The 19547-nt window shown below is 37.4% G+C and overlaps 1 protein-coding gene across 1 annotated transcript; it reads left to right on the top strand.

The window, feature by feature from the left end:
- Positions 1 to 6573: 6573 nt before the first annotated feature.
- On the top strand, positions 6574 to 7548 carry LOC110148354 (olfactory receptor 51G1-like). Its single transcript, XM_020910294.2, has one exon. It carries the CDS (start codon positions 6574 to 6576, stop codon positions 7546 to 7548), a length of 975 nt encoding a protein of 324 aa, XP_020765953.2.
- Positions 7549 to 19547: the final 11999 nt, after the last annotated feature.

Here is a 19547-nt window from a genome sequence, read left to right as displayed (position 1 = left end):
CCTTCCCCCTGGCAACCATAAATTCATTCTCTAAGTCTGTGAGTCTCTTTCTCCTTTGTAAGTTCAATTGCAACAATTCTTTTTGGATTCCACACATAAGGGATATCATATGATAAGAGTTGGGCCAAAAAGAAAGTTAAGTGCCAAAGAATAGGATGCTTTTGAACTGTTCTGTTGGAGAAAACTCTTGAGAGACCCTTGAACTGCAAATAAATCAAACCAGTCAATCCTAAAAGAAATCAGTCCTGAATATTCAGTGAAATATTCACTGAAATATGCTGAAGCTGAAGCTTCAATACTTTGGCCACCTGATGGGAAGAGTCCACTCATTGGAAAAGACCCTGATGCTGGGAAGGATTGAAGGCAGGAGGAGAAGGTGATGACAGAGGATGAGATGATTGGATGGCATCACCAATTTGATGGACATGAGTTTGAGCAAGCTCCGGGAGATAGTGAAGGACAGGGAAACCTGGAGTGCTGCAGTTCATGGGATTGCAAAGAGTCAGACATGATTGAGTGAACAAATATGATATTTCTCCTTCTCTTTCCGACTTACTGCACTCAGTGCATAAAATTCCTTTTGACCTATATTCTGGTGTTTCAACCAAATTTTTACTCTCACTCAATGTTTTTTCTTCTCAAACATTAGACTGAATTTTGGCCCATCAAATATCCCTACATTTAACCTGTGAATAAATATATTACCTTATGTGGCAAAAGGAACTTTGCAGATGTCATTAAACTAAAGATCTTGAGTTGAGGACATAATCCTGAATTTTCGGAGTGGGCCTGAGGCAATCACAAGATTTTTGTAAGAGGGAGGCAGGTTGTCAGAAGAGAAGACACTATACTAATGGCTTTGAAGGTAGAGAAATGAGGCCATAAGCCAAGGAATGAGAACATCTGCTAGGTTCTGAGAAAGGCAAGACAGCAGATTCCTCTCCATATCCTTCAGAAAGAACTTAACCAGCAGATAACTTGGTTTTGGCCCAGGAAGATTCATTTTGGATGTTTCAGAAATAGTCTGAAAAGGAATGGTATAAGGGACTGATAATATTAAATATATAAGATTTTTGAAAACCATAATAGCTCTGTATTTATACTTTGAAGAACTGAAATGATTTAATTTCCAGAGCTGTAAGATAGCAACGTTGTACTATTTTAAGCCATGAGTTTGTGGTGATTTGATTTAGCAGTAATAGGAAATGAATATATCTACCTTACCAAGCATGAGTATCCTGTGCTTCTTTAAATATAAATAATTATCTCCAGTGACTGCTTTTCCACTAGCTGCTTAGAAACAGTTTTAAAATACATTATTAAGATTTTCCAGCAGATATGGCTATCACTCAGTACGTCATCTAAATTTTCCCTCTGGCTCAAAATCAAGCTACTTAAAAAAAAATGCATAAATGGTCTTAATAGTCTTATTCTTCTCAAATCATTTTAAAATACATTTTGTTGGAGTTTAAAACCTGCAGGGAAATAAATACACAATTTAACAAATTTTTGTAAAATTGAGCATCCACAAAAATATCACCTAATAAATAACACCCAAATTTCCTCTGCAGCCTTTCCTGAAATAACCTTACCACTGTCACCACATTAAATCACTCTCTGACTTTTATGGTGTTCAGTTCGTTATTTTTCTTTTTATTGTGATTATATAAATGTGCATCCCCAAACAACATAGTTTATTTGTATTTAAACTGAACTAAAAATCATTTTCTCAACTCCTTTTTCAATCAAATTTTGTCTCTATTGCTCTATTAAAGCTGCTTGGGCAAAGGTCCCCAATGAACTCTAAATTATCAATACCAGATCAAATAACCTATTTCAAATCCTGTCTCCTCATCCCTGAACCGCCAGTCAGTATTTGATACTATCAACTGCTGACTTCTTAGATATCTGTGCTTTCTCAGCTCTTCCAGCACCTCTCTATTCTGGTTATTCACTGGTCTCTCTGGATAATTCTACTCGCTGCATTTTCTGGCCAGTCTCTGAGTACAAATGTTGCCCTCCTCAATCCCAAATTCATTCCAGGGGAAGGGAGGGGGTGAAGAGGCAATACAAAGAAATTATTGTAACAAAGATCAATCTGTGCAAAACCAATTTATCTTGGAGGAAATATATTAACATTATCACTCATGGAAATAATGCTCTAGAGATACAACTCTCAATATATTTGCAACTAAGATATTTACAACTTAAGGAAACAATCCTCTGGATTTGGAGAAGAGTTGGAGGATATAAAGGATTGTAAATCCTGGGTATATAAATACAATGCCAGATGTTTCTGGGGACAGAATAGCTATGATCAGTGTGATGATTTTGATCTCTATGGACTTAAGAAGAGCTTAGGCTGGAAACAGAAGAAAGGAAGCCTGAAGCAGAACTGACTGTGTGTTCTAAGTTTATACCATAGATCATTTGGAGATCTGGCAAAGACCCACAAAAATTAGCAATGGGCAGCTCTGTCTGGTATATGCACACCTGATGTTTCTCTGAGACCCTATACCACAGGGATTGCATATAAGCCTCCAGGGAGATCCAGAACCAGTGCTTTATAAACCTGCTCATTTGGTACTATGCTCAAGGCAGGGAGCCTCAGGAGGCTCCAGCTGCACCATGATCCACAGAGGTTGTGTCCCTGCCTCAGAGTCTGGTGAGTGTCCAAATCACCTTGGTTGAGTTTAATGCAAATCACACTGTTTGTATACTTGGGATGGAAGTCAAGAGAAGTCATGAGCTATGCTAGATATGGTTGCAAACTTGACTGTGAGAATTTCTGAGGCAGAGTGGACATTTGTTGGAGGTATCTAGTATCTCTTATCCTCTCATGTACATTGTACAGTTTTGGGAAACCATCCCTGACTCCTCATTCAAAAATCAGTCAATTTTTTAGATTAATTTTTAGGCTTCCCTGGTGACTCAGATGGTAAAGAGCCTATCTGCAATGCAGGAGACCAGGGTTTGATCCCTGGGCTGGGAAGATCCCCAAGAGAAGTAGATGGTAGCCCACTCCAGTACTCTTGCCTGAAAATCGCATGGACAGAGGAGCCTGGTAGGCTACAGTCCATGGGGCTACAAAGAGTTAGACATGATTGAGAGACTTTTTAAGATTAACTGCAAGATATGTTTCATTTATGTAAAACATACATTAGATAATTGATAATAATTAATGTAAGAAAGAAAAGGAAATAATGAAAACAGAAAGGAAGGCAGGAAGGCTGGGAAGCAGGGAAGGAAGAAAGAGCAAGAGAATAAAAACTGGAAATACAGTTTCTAATTCTCACACTGCATTGTAACAGAGGTGACTGCAAGTATTTACCAGTGAAGCTCTTACAATGAAGAAATAGTCTGAAAAGGAATGGTATAAGCGACTGATAATATTAAATCTATCGGATTTTTGAAAAGCATAATAGCTCTGTATTTATACTTTGAAGAACTGAAATGATTTAGTTTATATAGCATTCCTCAGGTCAGTGCAAGTAACTCCAGGACTCTGTGCAACTTAGTGTTTTAAAGCATCATTAACACCTTTAAAGATCTGTATGGCCACAGAGCCACCTAGCATCTGGACAACATAGGAATGTTTCTCAGAAAGTTGTATATTTTTGAAAAAAGAATTTTAAAATTCATATTTCCATAATCTCCTATAAATATTAGAAAATGATCAACAAAATGTCATAACCACTTTATAACAAAGAGACAGTTAAAGATGAAACTGTCGAGGGAAACATTATCCAGAGAGAAGCAAGTATTGCCTTATGCTGCAAGCTCTGGCCGTTGTCCAGAGGTGTTCTCTTCCATTCTGTGCTATCTCCTGTCATTTTAGCATTTCTTTGTGAACAAATCCAGACATTTTGTAATGTGTGTCTCTTCTCTGTGTACATGTGTCAAAAATGTAGAGCTGCTCCTTACTAAATGTTAACATTCAAAAATCCTTTAAGACTGTGGGAGAGAAGAAAATATCCAGGTGTCTCATTTTATCAGACAAGAATACAGACTGGAATATTTCAACACAGAGAAAGTCTAGACTCAGTTATTTAGTGAGGGCTTGGAACCCTTCTCCTTCATGCATCAGAACCAATACAGGATGCTACATTTCCATAATTACTCAAGTATCACAATAAAATGAACTTGCTTTCTGAGACACAAAGTTTTACATTCCTTTTAGGGATGTTGCAGAATCTCTTTTATTCATTTGTTGTTGTTGTTATTGTAGTCTATAAATCGTGTCTGACTTTTTGTGACCCCCTGCATTGTAGTCTGCCAGGTTCTTTTGTCCATGGGAATTCCCGGACAAAAATCCTGTAGTGGGTTGGCATTTCCTTCTCCAAGGGTTTTTCTGATTCAAGGATCAAACTTGCATCTCCTGTTTTGTAGGCAGTTTCTTTAGCAATGAGCCACCTGGGAAGCCTATATTGTTCACAATACAGTTTCATCTTTATCTGTCTCATCATTATCAAGTGAGACATTTTGTTGAACAGTTTCTAATATTTATAGGAGGTTATGGAAGCCTGAATAAAATATTCTCCCACAAATAATAATGCTGAATTTCAGTTGATTTTTTAAACTTTTATTATCTATACTTACAGGAATTTCATTTTATTACTTTTGAGGGGGATGCTTTTCCTCTCTGTTGGAAATATACTGTGATTAATGGTGTATAAATAAAATTTGTTAGTAGGGCAGTTTGATGGATACAAAGAATACTCATTGCCCACCTCTCCCTCTGTAACTGCAGCTCAGAGAGTTTTTCTTTTTTTCAGAACAATATAGGTAATTTCTAGGACTCATCCGCCCTCACATCTCAATTAGTGTACTCACATAAAATTTCAGTATTATTCTTTGGATCACAGATCCATCTCAAATATGATAGACCTGCTTCTGCTTTTTGCTGTCTTTACAGATAGCTCTTCTCCTTTTCCTTCTTTTTCATCTTCATCATATTCCTTCACTACTTGTCCTATAATTGCTGCCAATATTTACTATTAAATTACCCCACTTGTTTTGGTTCTGATCATTGTTGCTCACCCTCCACAGAAATTCTTCTTTAGTTTTTCTTTAGACTAACAGAATGGGGATTGTAGGTATCTTTTATTACTTTATCTGGTAACATTACAGTCAGTTTATGAAAAAGAATTAGAATATCATGAAGATTAGTTAGGGCTTCTATAGTGGCTCAGATGGTGAAGAATCTGCTAGCAATGAAGGAGACTTGGGTTCAGCTCCTGGGTGGGGAAGATCCCCTGGAGAAAGGAATGGCTATTCTTGCCTGGACAGAGGAGCTGTGTGGGCTACAGTCCATGGGGTCAAAAAAGCTGATCATAACTGCCACATACATGACTGCCCAAGAGGATGTTAACAGAGACTCATCATTCAATGTGAACAAAGTTTCTTTAGAACTCCATGAACTCAAATTTTTCACTTTAGTCCTTTCTTTAATAATTGTCCTCAAGGGACCCAGAATCATTAAAAAGGTGAATCATGGAAAGCAGGATACAGATTCACAGTTGGGATTCTTTATCCATCTCATGGCCAGTGCCCTCGTGAACTAGTTTGTGAATGTGTTCTCTGGTGACCCATGGGTTACAGGACATTCAGAAACCCAACTTATATATCATTTATCAGTATATGACTTAAATTGAGTACATAGCAGGAACTCAGTAATTGTGTAAGACCACTGAGAATATATTGTATCTCCAACAACAAATACTATCTAGTCTTCAACTTCTTTTTCTCACATGTCTGTACAAGCTATTCAGATATTTTTAGAGAGCTAGAAGTAGGATTGAGAAGAGACTTGAGTCCAGTAAACAAACGCATCAAGCTCAAACCCTTCCTGGTGTCTTCCTGTCACAGATATTACTTTTGATGTCCTGAGTGCCACAGCAAAATATACATCTGGTAATATCAGTTCAGAGTTAATACTAACATTTCTATATACATTATTTCCTAACCCCTGAGCATTCATTAGATACAATTATCTGAATCTTGGTTTCCTTACAACCCTATTATATTATAAAAACTGTTTTAGATTATGCAAATGGACTCTGTGCTCTCAATACAGAGTTCCTCTTTGCATTTTTTATACCTTGAAACATCTTCATATGAGGAAGGAATTTTCTATATGTGAGGGGCCAAATTTGATTCTGATAACTAGGACAAACCACCAAGAAGAGAGCACAGCATTATTCCCCAGGCAAAGGTCAACAACCCTTTTGGCATCAAGGATGGTTTGCCTGGAAGGCAAATTTTTGCCTCCCAGACCAGGAGGGTGGGTGGGTGGTTTAGGGATGACTCAAGTGCATTACATTTATTAAGAACTTTATTTCCAATATTATTACATCACTTCCACCTCAGAAGATCAGGCATTAGGACCCTGAGGTTGGGGAATCCTGTCCTAGCGAAATTTCTACAGGATTACGATTCAGTATTATGACCAGAGCAGTATTACTGTAGGCATGGGCCAGGGGTACCACATGGGATGAGGTGATAGAAAATGCTATGAAAGAATAATATTTTGTTGCTTCCACAATTTTTAAAGGGGAAAATTCTCTCAGAGTTATGACAATTCCTATCAACAATAACGCCAGCAGTTTCTTCTTCATACTGATGGATTTCCCAGGACTGGAGACTGCTCATTGCTGGACAGCGATTCCTGTCTGCGTCATCTATGTTCTCTCTCTGCTGGGCAACACCACCATCCTGCACACTGTCAAGTCTGTTCCCAGCCTCCACACTCCCATGTACTTCTTCCTCTCCATGCTCTCAGTGGCTGACCTGGGGCTCGCAGTTTCCACACTGCCTTCCATGGCAGCTGTTTATCTCCTGGGCCAGAGGAAGGTGGGAGCTGCAACCTGCTTTGTGCAACTTTTCTTCATCCACACATGTTCAGTAATTGAATCTGCTGTGCTGTTGGCCATGGCTTTTGACCGCTGTGTGGCTATCCGAGCGCCCTTACGCTATGCCACCATCCTGACAACCAAGCGCATCGGGGCCATTGGGCTGGCCAGTGTGACCCGTGGTGCTGCCCTCCACCTGCCCCTGCCTGTACTCCTTGGAAGACTGCAATTCCAACCTGTGAATGTACTGTCACATTCCTACTGTGTTCACCCTGATGTTCTGAGGCTGGCCAGTTCCAACACAGTTGTGAACAGTGGTCTTGGGCTCTTTGTGATGCTCTCCACACTGGGGGTGGATGCAGTCCTCATTCTTCTCTCCTATGTGATGATTTTGAAGACAGTATTGAACATTGCTTCTAATGCTGGACGGCTGAAAGCCCTCAATACTTGTATTTCCCATATTTGTGCTGTATTATTATTTTATACACCACTGGTCAGCCTGTCTGTGATCCATCGCTTTGGGAAAATGAAGCTGCCAGCTCAGATATACATGCTTCTCTCCTATTTGCACTTTCTTGTACCTCCAATGCTCAACCCAATTGTTTACACTGTCAGAACCAAAGAGATTCGAGCACGCATCCTGAAGATGCTCCAACCCAGTAAACTCGGAGCCTCAGGGTTGAAATCCTGGTTATGATTACCACCTTGCTGACTGAAGATTTATCAGAAAGGAGGCAGAGAGTATTTTTCACACAATCTATCAATTGATTAGTTAGAAACACTGACCAAAATACATTATGGTGTTTTTCCATCCTGCTTAACAGTGCCTGCTTAATGAAAAACAAAACAAAACAAAACTAACCAACAAATATGTCTCTTACTTGACAAAGTAATTATCAGTCTGCAGACTACTCAGATTATTGCAGAGGAAACCGACAGCCTCCTGAGAATATCATTTTCATGTAAAAGCAAGCAAATTAGAGGAGTAGGATTCCAAAGTGACATCTAATGATGTCTTCCAACTAAAAACCTAAAACCACACAAAATTAAGCTCAAAAGAGCCTCACTTTGTTGTACTGTCTGAATATTTGACAAATATGTGAAATCAAAATATGTTTTTCTTATGATTTGCATACTAACTTGAGATGTGGGTTACACTGGTTAATGTAAACCAAGTAGAATATTTCAGAAAACTGAAGTGCATTTTGAAGAAATAAATACTTTAATTATTATAATAAAATAAAATGTATTACAATGTGAATATTATGCAGATCAGTGTTTCTTTAAGCTTCATGAGGTATGAAAAGCAGATAGAGTCCAATATTCTTCAGCCCTCTGAATGTAATTAAAGCACTGCTCCTCACCTTCTAATAAAGACATGGGAAATTCTGAGCCTCCATAAGCTATTGTGTTATAGTCTTTGAATGGTGACTACCATGTACAACTGAATTTTCTCTGAATTTTAAGGAGAATTTAAAAAGTAAGCAAAGTTGTCATCTTGCAAGGCCATTTTTATGAGAACTGACTAGGCTTTCATAGAAAGTCAAAGCTAGAGAAACTGATTTGCCCTGGTGTCATGGTTTTTTTCTTTCAAAAGTAAATCTTGAGTTAACTTCTTTGATAGAACTGCTCTATTACAAACATAATCTGTACTGGTGATATAGGGAAAAGCAAATTTTGACTCTATGTTGCATCTGTTTCTTTCATTTTAACCTTTGCTTACCATTGCTTTTGTTCACTAAAATGACATTGTTTATGTATAATCGCCTGCCATAGGGAACCCTGCCCCTCTGCTGAATGTTAAACCAAAATGCCTTTGTTCAGGACCCTGTCCACCTGTGGATGGCTACAGGAAGGAAGAAATTAACACATCCCCTCCCTGAGGCTGGCCATTCCAGGAGATATTTGTAAGATTAATGACATTCTCCTTTTACTTCCTCACCTTCCCCCCTCCCCAGTCTGTGCTATATTAAAGAATCTGGCATCCCGACCCCAGTAAGATGCTATCTTTAGATAATAGTCTGCCATCTTCTATAGCAGCCAGCTTCCTATATAAGGTCACATGCCTTGCTTCAACACCTAGTCTCTTGGATTTATTGATTTGTCATGTGTTGAGCTTCCCTGATAGCTTAGTTGGTAAAGAATCCGCCTGCAATGCAGGAGACCCTGGTTTGATCCCTGGGTTAGGAAGATTCCCTGGAGAAGGGATAGGCTACCCACTTCAGTATTCTTGGGCTTCCCTTTTGGCTCAGATGGTAAAGAATTCACCTGCAATGCAGGAGACCTGGGTTCAATCCCTGGGTTGGGAAGATCCCCTGGAGAAAGGAAGGGCTACCCACTCTAGTAATCTGGCCCAGAGAATTCTGTGGACTGACTGTATAGTCCATGGGGTCCCAAAGAGTTGGACAAGACTGAGCAACTTTCACTTTCATATGTGGTAAGCAGAGGGAGCTTGGATTTGGTAACACTAGGTAACATTAGGTCAAGTAGGACTATCACTCACAGGCTAATACTTTCCTCCATTAGGAAGAGAACTGCTCTAAATTTGCATTCAATTTCCCTGTCTGAGCCTGTAAAATACAGTCAGGCAGAAAGCCCAGATGGATATGAATTTCACATCTTGTTTCCTTTATCACAAGAAATCAAAGATCTTCCTGCTTGTTTTTCAAGGTTTGGTATATTTTACATATCTCACCCAGAGTTAGAGTTATTTATTTATTAGTTGGAATATGTTTAATATCCATTATTTCTTTATGACATATAACATGAAGGTGGAAATTGAAGTGGAAAATTTTTCGAGCCTCTTTATTTTTCTGCATTCATACTCAGGGATTTGACAAGTAAGTGTGTCTACAAAAATTAAGCTTTCATTTTATTTTGCCTATACTGTGAAACAAAGAACTTTACAAAACATTATTTCATAGTAGCAATAATTGTCTTGGTTTTCAATGCTGTGGCTAAATTTCTAATTTCTATTTAACTATAGAGACATGTCCTCAAAGTTGGAAAGTCTTTCATTTTATTGAACTTTAAAATTTCTGTGGCAACAATAGAAAGTTTCTTTGCTGCATTTGTATGACCATAATTATCATATAATTTATTTAATGCTTAATATGTGCTTTTAAAATAATTTACTAGTGATTTGTGTATATTATTATATTAAAAACTCACTATAGTATTATAAAATAATAATCAGATAATTATTTGAATATTTGAATAACAACAAGCATTGATTTAATTTTTTTAATGGAGTACCTGGTTTAATCCTCAAAAATACAGTGAATTAGTTCTTTTCACTATTCCAATTATATGGATAAGGAAACTGAGTCAATGAGAGATTAAATAACATACCCAAATATTCTGAGCTATTAAGAGACAGACTTGAGATTCAATCCTAGACAGTCTAACTCCAGGGTCATTGATGTTAATCATACATCCACTACTTCCCAATGGTAGTAGTGTTATATTTTAGGGACATGAGAAATGAGGCCCAAAAGAGCCTACACATCTTAGACAATTACCAGTAAAGAATTTTTTCAACTCAGGCCTTTCTGATGTTGAAGCTTGTACTTTCAAAAATGCCAATTGCTTTTTAATTGGAATATACAGGGACTCAGTAACTGAAAAATTCAGCCTTGGCAGGTCCAAAGAACTTCCAATCACAACAAAGTCTTTGGCCCATTGCAAAACTTGTTTGGCAGTGACATGGTTAAAGGCAGTTGCTTCCCCAAAGCCCAGAGTGTTCATCAAGGGAGAAAATTCAGGAATGTACCCAGGAGAGGGGTGGGAAATGTTCTCAGATCTTATCTCCTTCTGGTAAGTAAACAATCTGTGGGGTTTGGAGTGGAAAGAAGGAGTAAAACCAATTTATCAAGTTTCCTTATTAGTGCTAGTTTAAGGACTTGTTAATATGTTTTGAATTAAGACCCTGAAAAAGGATATTATATTGAAGATTTAGAGAAAGAAAAGGGGCTCTTCATCTTCAGATACTATCTAGGAGCTATTGGATAGGTTTTTTAAAGAATTTCTCAAAAGTGTTGTCATAACAGATATAACTAATTAAATGGGCAAATAGGAGCTGGCAACTTATTTTCAAAAGCCTCCACTGTCTTAAATACAGTCTGATAAGTGTGTACCTGAATTTCTAGGCAGATGGATTCTATGCTCCTTAAGGAGATAAGCTAAAGTGAGGAAAAATTTAAGGAACAGAATGGTATGGGGATTGCTGGTTTGTGAAGACAGTTTGAAAAGATGGTCTATTTCTCCTTGCAAGATGGCAGTGAACAAAAAGATGTGAATTGATAAGCCTAAGGTGATCAAGATTAATTGCAATTTTGTCTAAATCTCTGAAGAATCAGCATTGAAAACGTGCCTTGGATTTTGATTATGGTAAGTAAATTTTCTAAATTAAAGGATGGACCAATAGTCAGTTATTATTTACTTTCTAAACAATTTATAGAATATTAGGAACTCTTCTATCCACTGTCTTAGTTTATCTTCAAGTAAAACTATCAGATTGACACACTATGAGAATTAGTTCAATTCACCCATTTCCATTCTTTAGATGATGGGAGAAGTAAAAGTAGCATAGTATATGTGAGTGTGTGTATGCAGTGTGAGAGGAGAATACTTTATGAACTTCAGCCTATTCTCTGATTATTTCCTATTACTATTATGGCAAAATATTCTCTCTCAATGCTGTTGATCTGAATCCTAAAGTGCCTAAGTATTCTATAGTCATTCCCTGTGGCTCAGCTGGTAAAGAATTCAATTCGCCTGCGATGAGGGAGACCCAGTCCTCGGGATGGGAAAATCCCCTGGAGAATGGAAAGGCTACCCACTCCAGTATTCTGGCCTGGAGAATTCCATGAACTGTATAGTTCATGGGATTGCAAAGAGTCAGACATGACTGATCAAGACTTTCACTTTAATGTGCCTGCAGAAGAAAATAAATACTGGTGTTAGAAAAATCCAGTGTGGCTTCCCACTTTATACCTTGATGCCACAGGTTTTCTCCTAGTTGGAAATCTGTGGACAAAACAAAAGGAGGAATTCCTATGATGCAATGAACTCACAGTGCATCCTTAACTCTTGTGGAAACAGCTCTTGTTTAAGTCTGAGTTTTGTCCAAGTTGCTTTGCTTGTTTATTTATTTAGTGTTTTATTGCTGGAGCCTGCACCAGAGGCAGGTACCCAGACTTTTCAACATATTATTCTCTTTCTTACAATGAAATCCCTTCACTCAGCAAATACTTTTTTAAAAAAATTAAAACAAGAAAAATCATCACATGCACATGAATACACACACAGACAAACCAAACTTTCCCTCTTCTAGGCAGTCAGTTTAGCACAAAACATAAAAAATAATAATACACACTACATATATGAGCATCTCAATACCTTTTTTCAGAGCTCCATTTCTCAAAGACTAAGTAAGTGAAATAATGCCAGGAACCCTGAATCTGCTTATTTTAGGGCACTCATTGTACTTTTACCTATACATGTAAAACCTGTGAGTGAAGCAAAGGGTCTTTCAATCTGTTAAAGTAATGTTAAAGATTCTTCTCTAACTTTGAAGAAACTATGCAGGGTGAAGATAGGATGAGAAATCAGTAATTGACAAAAATTTCACAAATCTGCATGTAAAAAGGATAAAAAAAAACATTTGCAACTTCCTACAGCAGCAGAATTTAGTGGACAGATTACCTTATTAACAATTTGATACTTTTCAAACAGATTCTTTACCCAGTGAGCCATCAGGGAAGTCCTGATTTTTTTTTTCCTTAAATAGTATCCTTGTTTATTATAATCTCTACATGTTCCTTTAATCTTTAATGATCTATGGTAAACTCATTTGGTACATCCTACTAAAACACTCTGTGTTTGTGACTGTGTTTGTTGATCCCATCTCAGAATTTACCACTAAGGTGAAAGGTTTCTTTCTTTGTCTAAGAGTGTTCCTTTTCTCCTAACTCATGACTTTTGATTCTCACCCACTTTTTTGTTTTAGTGGGACTTCAAGAGCACTGCACTCAACTGTTTACTAAGCAATACTATTCCCAAGAATGTACCACAGTGACTCTCAGACTTTGGTTTGCATCAGAATTTCCTACAGAATTGGTTAAAGCACCTTGATTCTGGGCTTCTTCCTGAGAAACCATCATTCAGTAGGCTTGGGTGGGACCTAATAATTTGTACTTATTACAATTTCTCATGCTGCTGATACCACTAGCCCAGGGTTCACACTTTCAGAGCCACGTGCTATATATTCAGCACAGAAGAGAACACCACCCTGACCCCTGAAGTCCCAGCAAATGGAATACAGTTTTCTTAAGTGATGGTATTGGTTCTAGAAGGTTCACCTAACTCTCTTATTTCTGTTGCAATTATATCTATCATAGATACCTACCTCCTAGTTAACCTGTGTGCTAACATAAGGTATTCCTTGATACATCTATATAGGACAGGAAAGACTGGCATGCTGCAATCCATGGGGCCACAAAGAGTAGGACATGACTGAGCAACTTGACAACAACAACAATAACAACAAACCCAACCACTCAATCACATATACAAAAATCTTCAACTTTCTTGTTCCTTTTCATCCTTCTGCTTTCTTCAATTGCCCCCTCCTGAGAGAACTTCAATCTAAACTGGCAGTCTAAAATAACACCCCCTTCTCTTTCCACATTGTTTATTTTCTTCACATATTTAAAATAATATTGACTCATGCATCACTTTTTATTGAGATCTTATTATTTTTCTCATCATTCTATTTCCTGGATCTTGAACGTTGCCTCAGACAGTTTAATTACTGACTGAAAATGCACGCATCTAATCTGGTGGTAAGAAAGTAGCTTATAATAGACAAACCTGATGGGGCCATTACGGAGGAACGTTAAAAAAACAGGAATTCATGAGAGTTTTTAGTTTAATTTGATTTAAAGATAAGGTTTGTGAGTACCTCAAGTTTGTTTGACTGGCCTTTGTCTTCCAAGCAACAATATTCAGAATAAAAAATACTAAGTCAGAGAGAATCACTTCAGTCCTGGATCCTCCTTTCACTGATTGATGTTTAAAATAATTCTATTTATTCCTTTATGGCTGTGTTGGGCCTTTGCTGCTGCGTGGGCTTTCTCTAGTTGCAGCAAACTGGGGCTACTCTCCAGTAGCAGTGTGCAGGCTTCTCACCACAGCAACTCCTCTTGTAGAGCATGGGCTCTAGAGTAGGCTGGTTTCAGTAGTTGCAGTATGTGGGCTCAAAATTGTGACTCCTGGTCTCTAGAGCACAGGCTCTGTAGTTGTGGACTTGGTTGCTCCATAGCATGTGGGAACTTCCTGGACCAGGAGTCAAACCCGTGTCCCCTGCATTGGCAGATGCACTCTTTACCCCTGAGTCATGAGGTAAGCCTCCCTCCTTTTATAATCTATGTAAACTTAGGAAAGTTGAGTATTTGAATTTTTCATGATTAAGTTGCTTTGTCTGGAAAAACTGATTTGCTACATTCTGAAGTTTGAATTGCTACAAAATGGTATACATGAAAATGTTCTGTAAAGTACTTTAAGTGAAATAAAAAGATAATGAACTATAAGAAAAAAAGGTAAAAGAATTCTCAAATATGCTGACTTCCTTTTCTTTCTTTTTTATTTATTTATTTATTATTTTTTTCCATTTATTTTTATTATTTTTATTAGTTGGAGGCTAAATACTTTACATCATTACAGTAGTTTTTGTCATACATTGAAATGAATTAGCCATGGATTTACATGTATTCCCCATCCCGGTCCCCCCTCCCACCTCCCTCTCCACCCCATCCCTCTGGGTCTTCCCAGTGCAACAGGCCCGAGCACTTGTCTCATGCACCCAACCTGGGCTGGTGATCTGTTTCACCCTAGATAATATACATGTTTCAATGCTGTTCTCTTGAAACATCCTACCCTCGCCTCCTCCCACAGAGTCCACAAGTCTGTTCTATACATCTGAGTCTCTTTTTCTGTTTTGCATATAGGGTTATAGTTACCATCTTTCTAAAGTCCATATATATGTGTTAGTATACTGTAATGGTCTTTATCTTTCTGGCTTACTTCGCTCTGTATAATGGGTTCCAGTTTCATCCATCTCATTAGAACTGATTCAAATGAATTCTTTTTAATGGCTGAGTAATATTCCATGGTGTATATGTACAACAGCTTCCTCATCCATTTGTCTGCTGATGGGCATCTGGGTTGCTTCCATGTCCTGGCTATTATAAACAGTGCTGTGATGAACATTGGGGTGCACGTGTCTCTTTCAGATCTGGTTTCCTTGGTGTGTATGCCCAGAAGTGGGATTGCTGGGTCATATGGCAGTTCTATTTCCAGTTTTTTAAGAAATCTCCACACTGTTTTCCATAGTGGCTGTACTAATTTGCATTCCCACCAACAGTGTAAGAGGGTTCCCTTTTCTCCACACCCTCTCAGCATTTATTGCTTGTAGACTTTTGGATAGCAGCCATCCTGACTGGCGTGTAATGGTACCTCATTGTGGTTTTGATTTGCATTTCTCTGATAATGAGTGATGTTGAGCATCTTTTCATGTGTTTGTTAGCCATCTGTATGTCTTCCTTGGAGAAATGTCTGTTTAGTTCTTTGGCCCATTTTTTTAATTGGGTCATTTATTTTTCTGGAGTTGAGTTGGAGGAGTTGCTTGTATATTTTTGAGATTAATCCTTTGTCTGTTGCTTTGTTTGCTATTATTTTCTCCCAATCTGAGGGCTGTCTTTTCACCTTGCTTATAGTTTCCTTTGTTGTGCAAAAGCTTTTAAGTTTCATTAGGTCCCATTTGTTTATTTTTGCTTTTATTTCTAAAATTCTGGGATGTGGGTCATAGAGGATCCTGCTGTGATTTATGTGGGAGAGTGTTTTGCCTATGTTCTCCTCTAGGAGTTTTATAGTTTCTGGTCTTACATTTAGATCTTTAATCCATTTTGAGTTTATTTTTGTGTATGGTGTTAGAAAGTGTTCTAGTTTCATTCTTTTACAGGTGGTTGACCAATTTTCCCAGCACCACTTGTTAAAGAGGTTATCCATTGTATATCCTTGCCTCCTTTGTCGAAGATAAGGTGACCATAGGTTCGTGGATTTATCTCTGGGCTTTCTATTCTGTTCCATTGATCTATATTTCTGTCTTTGTGCCAGTACCATACTGTCTTGATGACTGTGGCTTTGTAATAGAGTCTGAAGTCAGGCAGATTGATTCCTCCAGTTCCATTCTTCTTTCTCAGGATTACTTTGGCTATTCGAGGTTTTTTGTATTTCCATACAAATTGTGAAATTATTTGTTCTAGTTCTGTGAAAAATACCGTTGGTAGTTTGATAGGGATTGCATTGAATCTATAGATTGCTTTGGGTAGTATAGCCATTTTGACAATATTGATTCTTCCAATCCATTAACACGGTATATTTCTCCATCTGTTTGTCTCCTCTTTGATTTCTTTCATCAGTGTTTTATAGTTTTCTATGTATAGGTCTTTTGTTTTTTTAGGTAGATATACTCCTAAGTATTTTATTCTTTTTGTTGCAATGGTGAATGGTATTGTTTCCTTAATTTCTCTTTCTGTTTTCTCATTGTTAGTGTATAGGAATGCAAGAGATTTCTGTGTGTTAATTTTATATCCTGCAACTTGACTGTATTCCTTGATTAGCTCTAGTAATTTTCTGGTAGAGTCTTTAGGGTTTTCTATGTAGAGGATCATGTCATCTGCAAACAGAGAGAGTTTCACTTCTTCTTTTCCTATCTGGATTCCTTTTACTTCTTTTTCTGCCCTGATTTCTGTGGCCAACACTTCCAAAACTATGTTGAATAGTAGTGGTGAGAGTGAGCACCCTTGTCTTGTTCCTGATTTCAGGGGAAATGCTTTCAATTTTTCACCATTGAGGGTGATGCTTGCTGTGGGTTTGTCATATATAGCTTTTATTATGTTGAGGTATGTTCCTTCTATTCCTGCTTTCTGGAGAGTTTTAATCATAAATGGATGCTGAATTTTGTCAAAGGCTTTTTCTGCATCTATTGAGATAAACATATGGTTTTTATCTTTCAATTTGTTAATGTGGTGTATTACATTGATTGACTTGCGGATATTAAAGAATCCTTGCATTCCTGGGATAAAGCCCACTTGGTCATGATGTATGATTTTTTTAATATGTTGTTGGATTCTGTTTGCTAGAATAACCTAACTCTACACCTAAAGCAACTAGAGGAGGAAGAAATGAAGAACCCCAGGGTTAGTAGAAGGAAAGAAATCTTAAAAATTAGGGCAGAAATAAATGCAAAAGAAACTAAAGAGATCATAGCAAAAATTAACAAAGCTAAAAGCTGGTTTTTTGAAAAAATAAACAAAATTGACAAACCATTAACAAGACTCATTCAGAAACAAAGGGAGAAGAACCAAATTAACAAAATTAGAAATGAAAATGGAGAGATCACAACAGACAACACTGAAATACAAAGGATCATAAGAGACTACTACCAGCAGCTCTATGCCAATAAAATGGACAACTTGGAAGAAATGGACAAGTTCTTAGAGAAGTATAACTTTCCAAAACTGAACCAGGAAGAAATAGAAGATCTTAACAAAATGATCACAAGCAAGGAAATCGAAACTGTAATCGGAAATCTTCCAGCAAACAAAAGCCCAGAACCAGATGGCTTCACAGCTGAATTCTACCAAAAATTTAGAGAAGAGCTAACATCTATCTTACTCAAACTCTTCCAGAAAATTGCAGAAGAAGGTAAACTTCCAAACTCATTCTATGAGGCTGCCATCACCCTAATTCCAAAACCAGACAAAGATGCCACAAAAAAAGAAAACTACAGGCCAATATCACTGATGAACATAGATGCAAAAATCCTTAACAAAATTCTAGCAAACAGAATCCAACTTCCTTTTCAAAGAGAGAGTAATACTGGATTGCATTTCCCCTGGCATATATAATGAAATGTGATAAAGAAAAAATATCAATACCATCTGAAAAAAAGTCTCTGAGTATAAGATTAAGTAAGATTCCTCCAAATTAAATCACCGTTTTCATTGTGATTCTTTAATGTTTTATATTTCTGGAAAACTGCAGTAATCTTCCTTTGTTTATGATTAAGTTAGGAAGGAAAGTGAAAAAACTTTAAAATTGAGTTCTCTTTCACTGTATTCTCAAAAATGGAACTCATAATGGGCAAAGTATCAGAAGGTGGTTGAGATGGCATGGAGTGACACAGCAGTCAAAATTCAAGGGAGAGAACACAGAGAAAACAAAAGATCTACTTTCAGATTTTGGTACTCCTCCAGAAATTACTTTTTAAGTGAAGCCAAATCCTGATTCCTTGGCAAACAAATGTCTTTTTCTAGTTTCTATAATCTCATAAATACAATGCTGAATAGTTACTGATGATCTTTAAAGTGTCTGTTCAATATTCGATGGGTTAGGAATCATTCTGTTTATATGTTATACATATGCGCATAAGACAGTGAATCATAGACATTAGACAATGAATCATATTTGGGTAAATGCCCATAACTTGACATTTTAGATTGCATGTAGAAAGGCTTCATTTGTGTGCCTACATGGGAGTGTTAATGTGTTAAAGGGAACTATATTTTAGTATGTAAGAAGGTATCTCTCTGCAAAATTCTCATGTTCACCTTATTAAAGAAGTACTCACTGAAAAGTATGTGAAGGAGAGCCTGACAGGGAGTGAGGAAAACTGAACTATGCTTTTAGATCAGACACACTGACTTCACAGGAACCTGGATTTAATTTCCCAGTAGGGATAATGTAGAGTTAGAACCAATATGGTCTCACTCCCTTTCAAGAACCATGATCCTGATTTAGGGTTAAATTTTGTTGTGTGGCTCCCGAGCCAATCTTACTACATATGCAAGATTCCTTCTAATCATTCAAACTCACTTTTTTTTTTTTTTTTAAAGGGTTTCTGATCTATGAACTAGGGGGAATACTTGGAGAAATTAAAAGGCTGTGATTACACCATGGAATATTACTCAGCCATTAAAAAGAATTCATTTGAATCAGTTCTAATGAGATGGATGAAACTGGAGCCCATTATACAGAGCGAAGTAAGCCAGAAAGATAAAGACCATTACAGTATACTAACACATATATATGGACTTTAGAAAGATGGTAACGATAACCCTATATGCAAAACAGAAAAAGAGACTCAGATGTATGGAACAGACTTGTGGACTCTGGGAGAAGGCGAGGGTGGGATGTTTCAAGAGAACAGCATTGAAACATGTATATTATCTAGGGTGAAACGGATAACCCGCTCAGGTTGGGTACATGAGACAAGTGCTCGGGCCTGGTGCACTGGGAAGACCCAGAGGGATTGGGTGGAGAGGGAGGTGGGAGGGGGGACTGGGATGGGGAGTACATGTAAATCCATGGCTAATTCATTTCAATGTATAACAAAAACTACTGTAATGATGTAAAGTAATTAGCCTCCAACTAATAAAAATTAAAAAAAAAAAAAAAAGAACTAAAAAAACAGACAAAAAAATAAATAAATAAAAGGCTGTGATTATCAGAGAATCATTTTGGGGAGTCTTTTCAATGTATTAATTCATAGAACAGATTCTGACCCAGTAATCTTTTCATTCTAGGGCGTGTGATCGTATTTCTGTTTGGAATTCCACCCATCAGGTCACC

This window comes from Odocoileus virginianus, unplaced genomic scaffold, assembly GCF_023699985.2.
Source record: "Odocoileus virginianus isolate 20LAN1187 ecotype Illinois unplaced genomic scaffold, Ovbor_1.2 Unplaced_Scaffold_28, whole genome shotgun sequence".
In the NCBI taxonomy this organism is placed as follows: Eukaryota; Metazoa; Chordata; class Mammalia; order Artiodactyla; family Cervidae; genus Odocoileus; species Odocoileus virginianus.
Note: the sequence above shows the minus strand (reverse complement) of the source record. Positions and strands in the feature narration are given on the sequence as shown.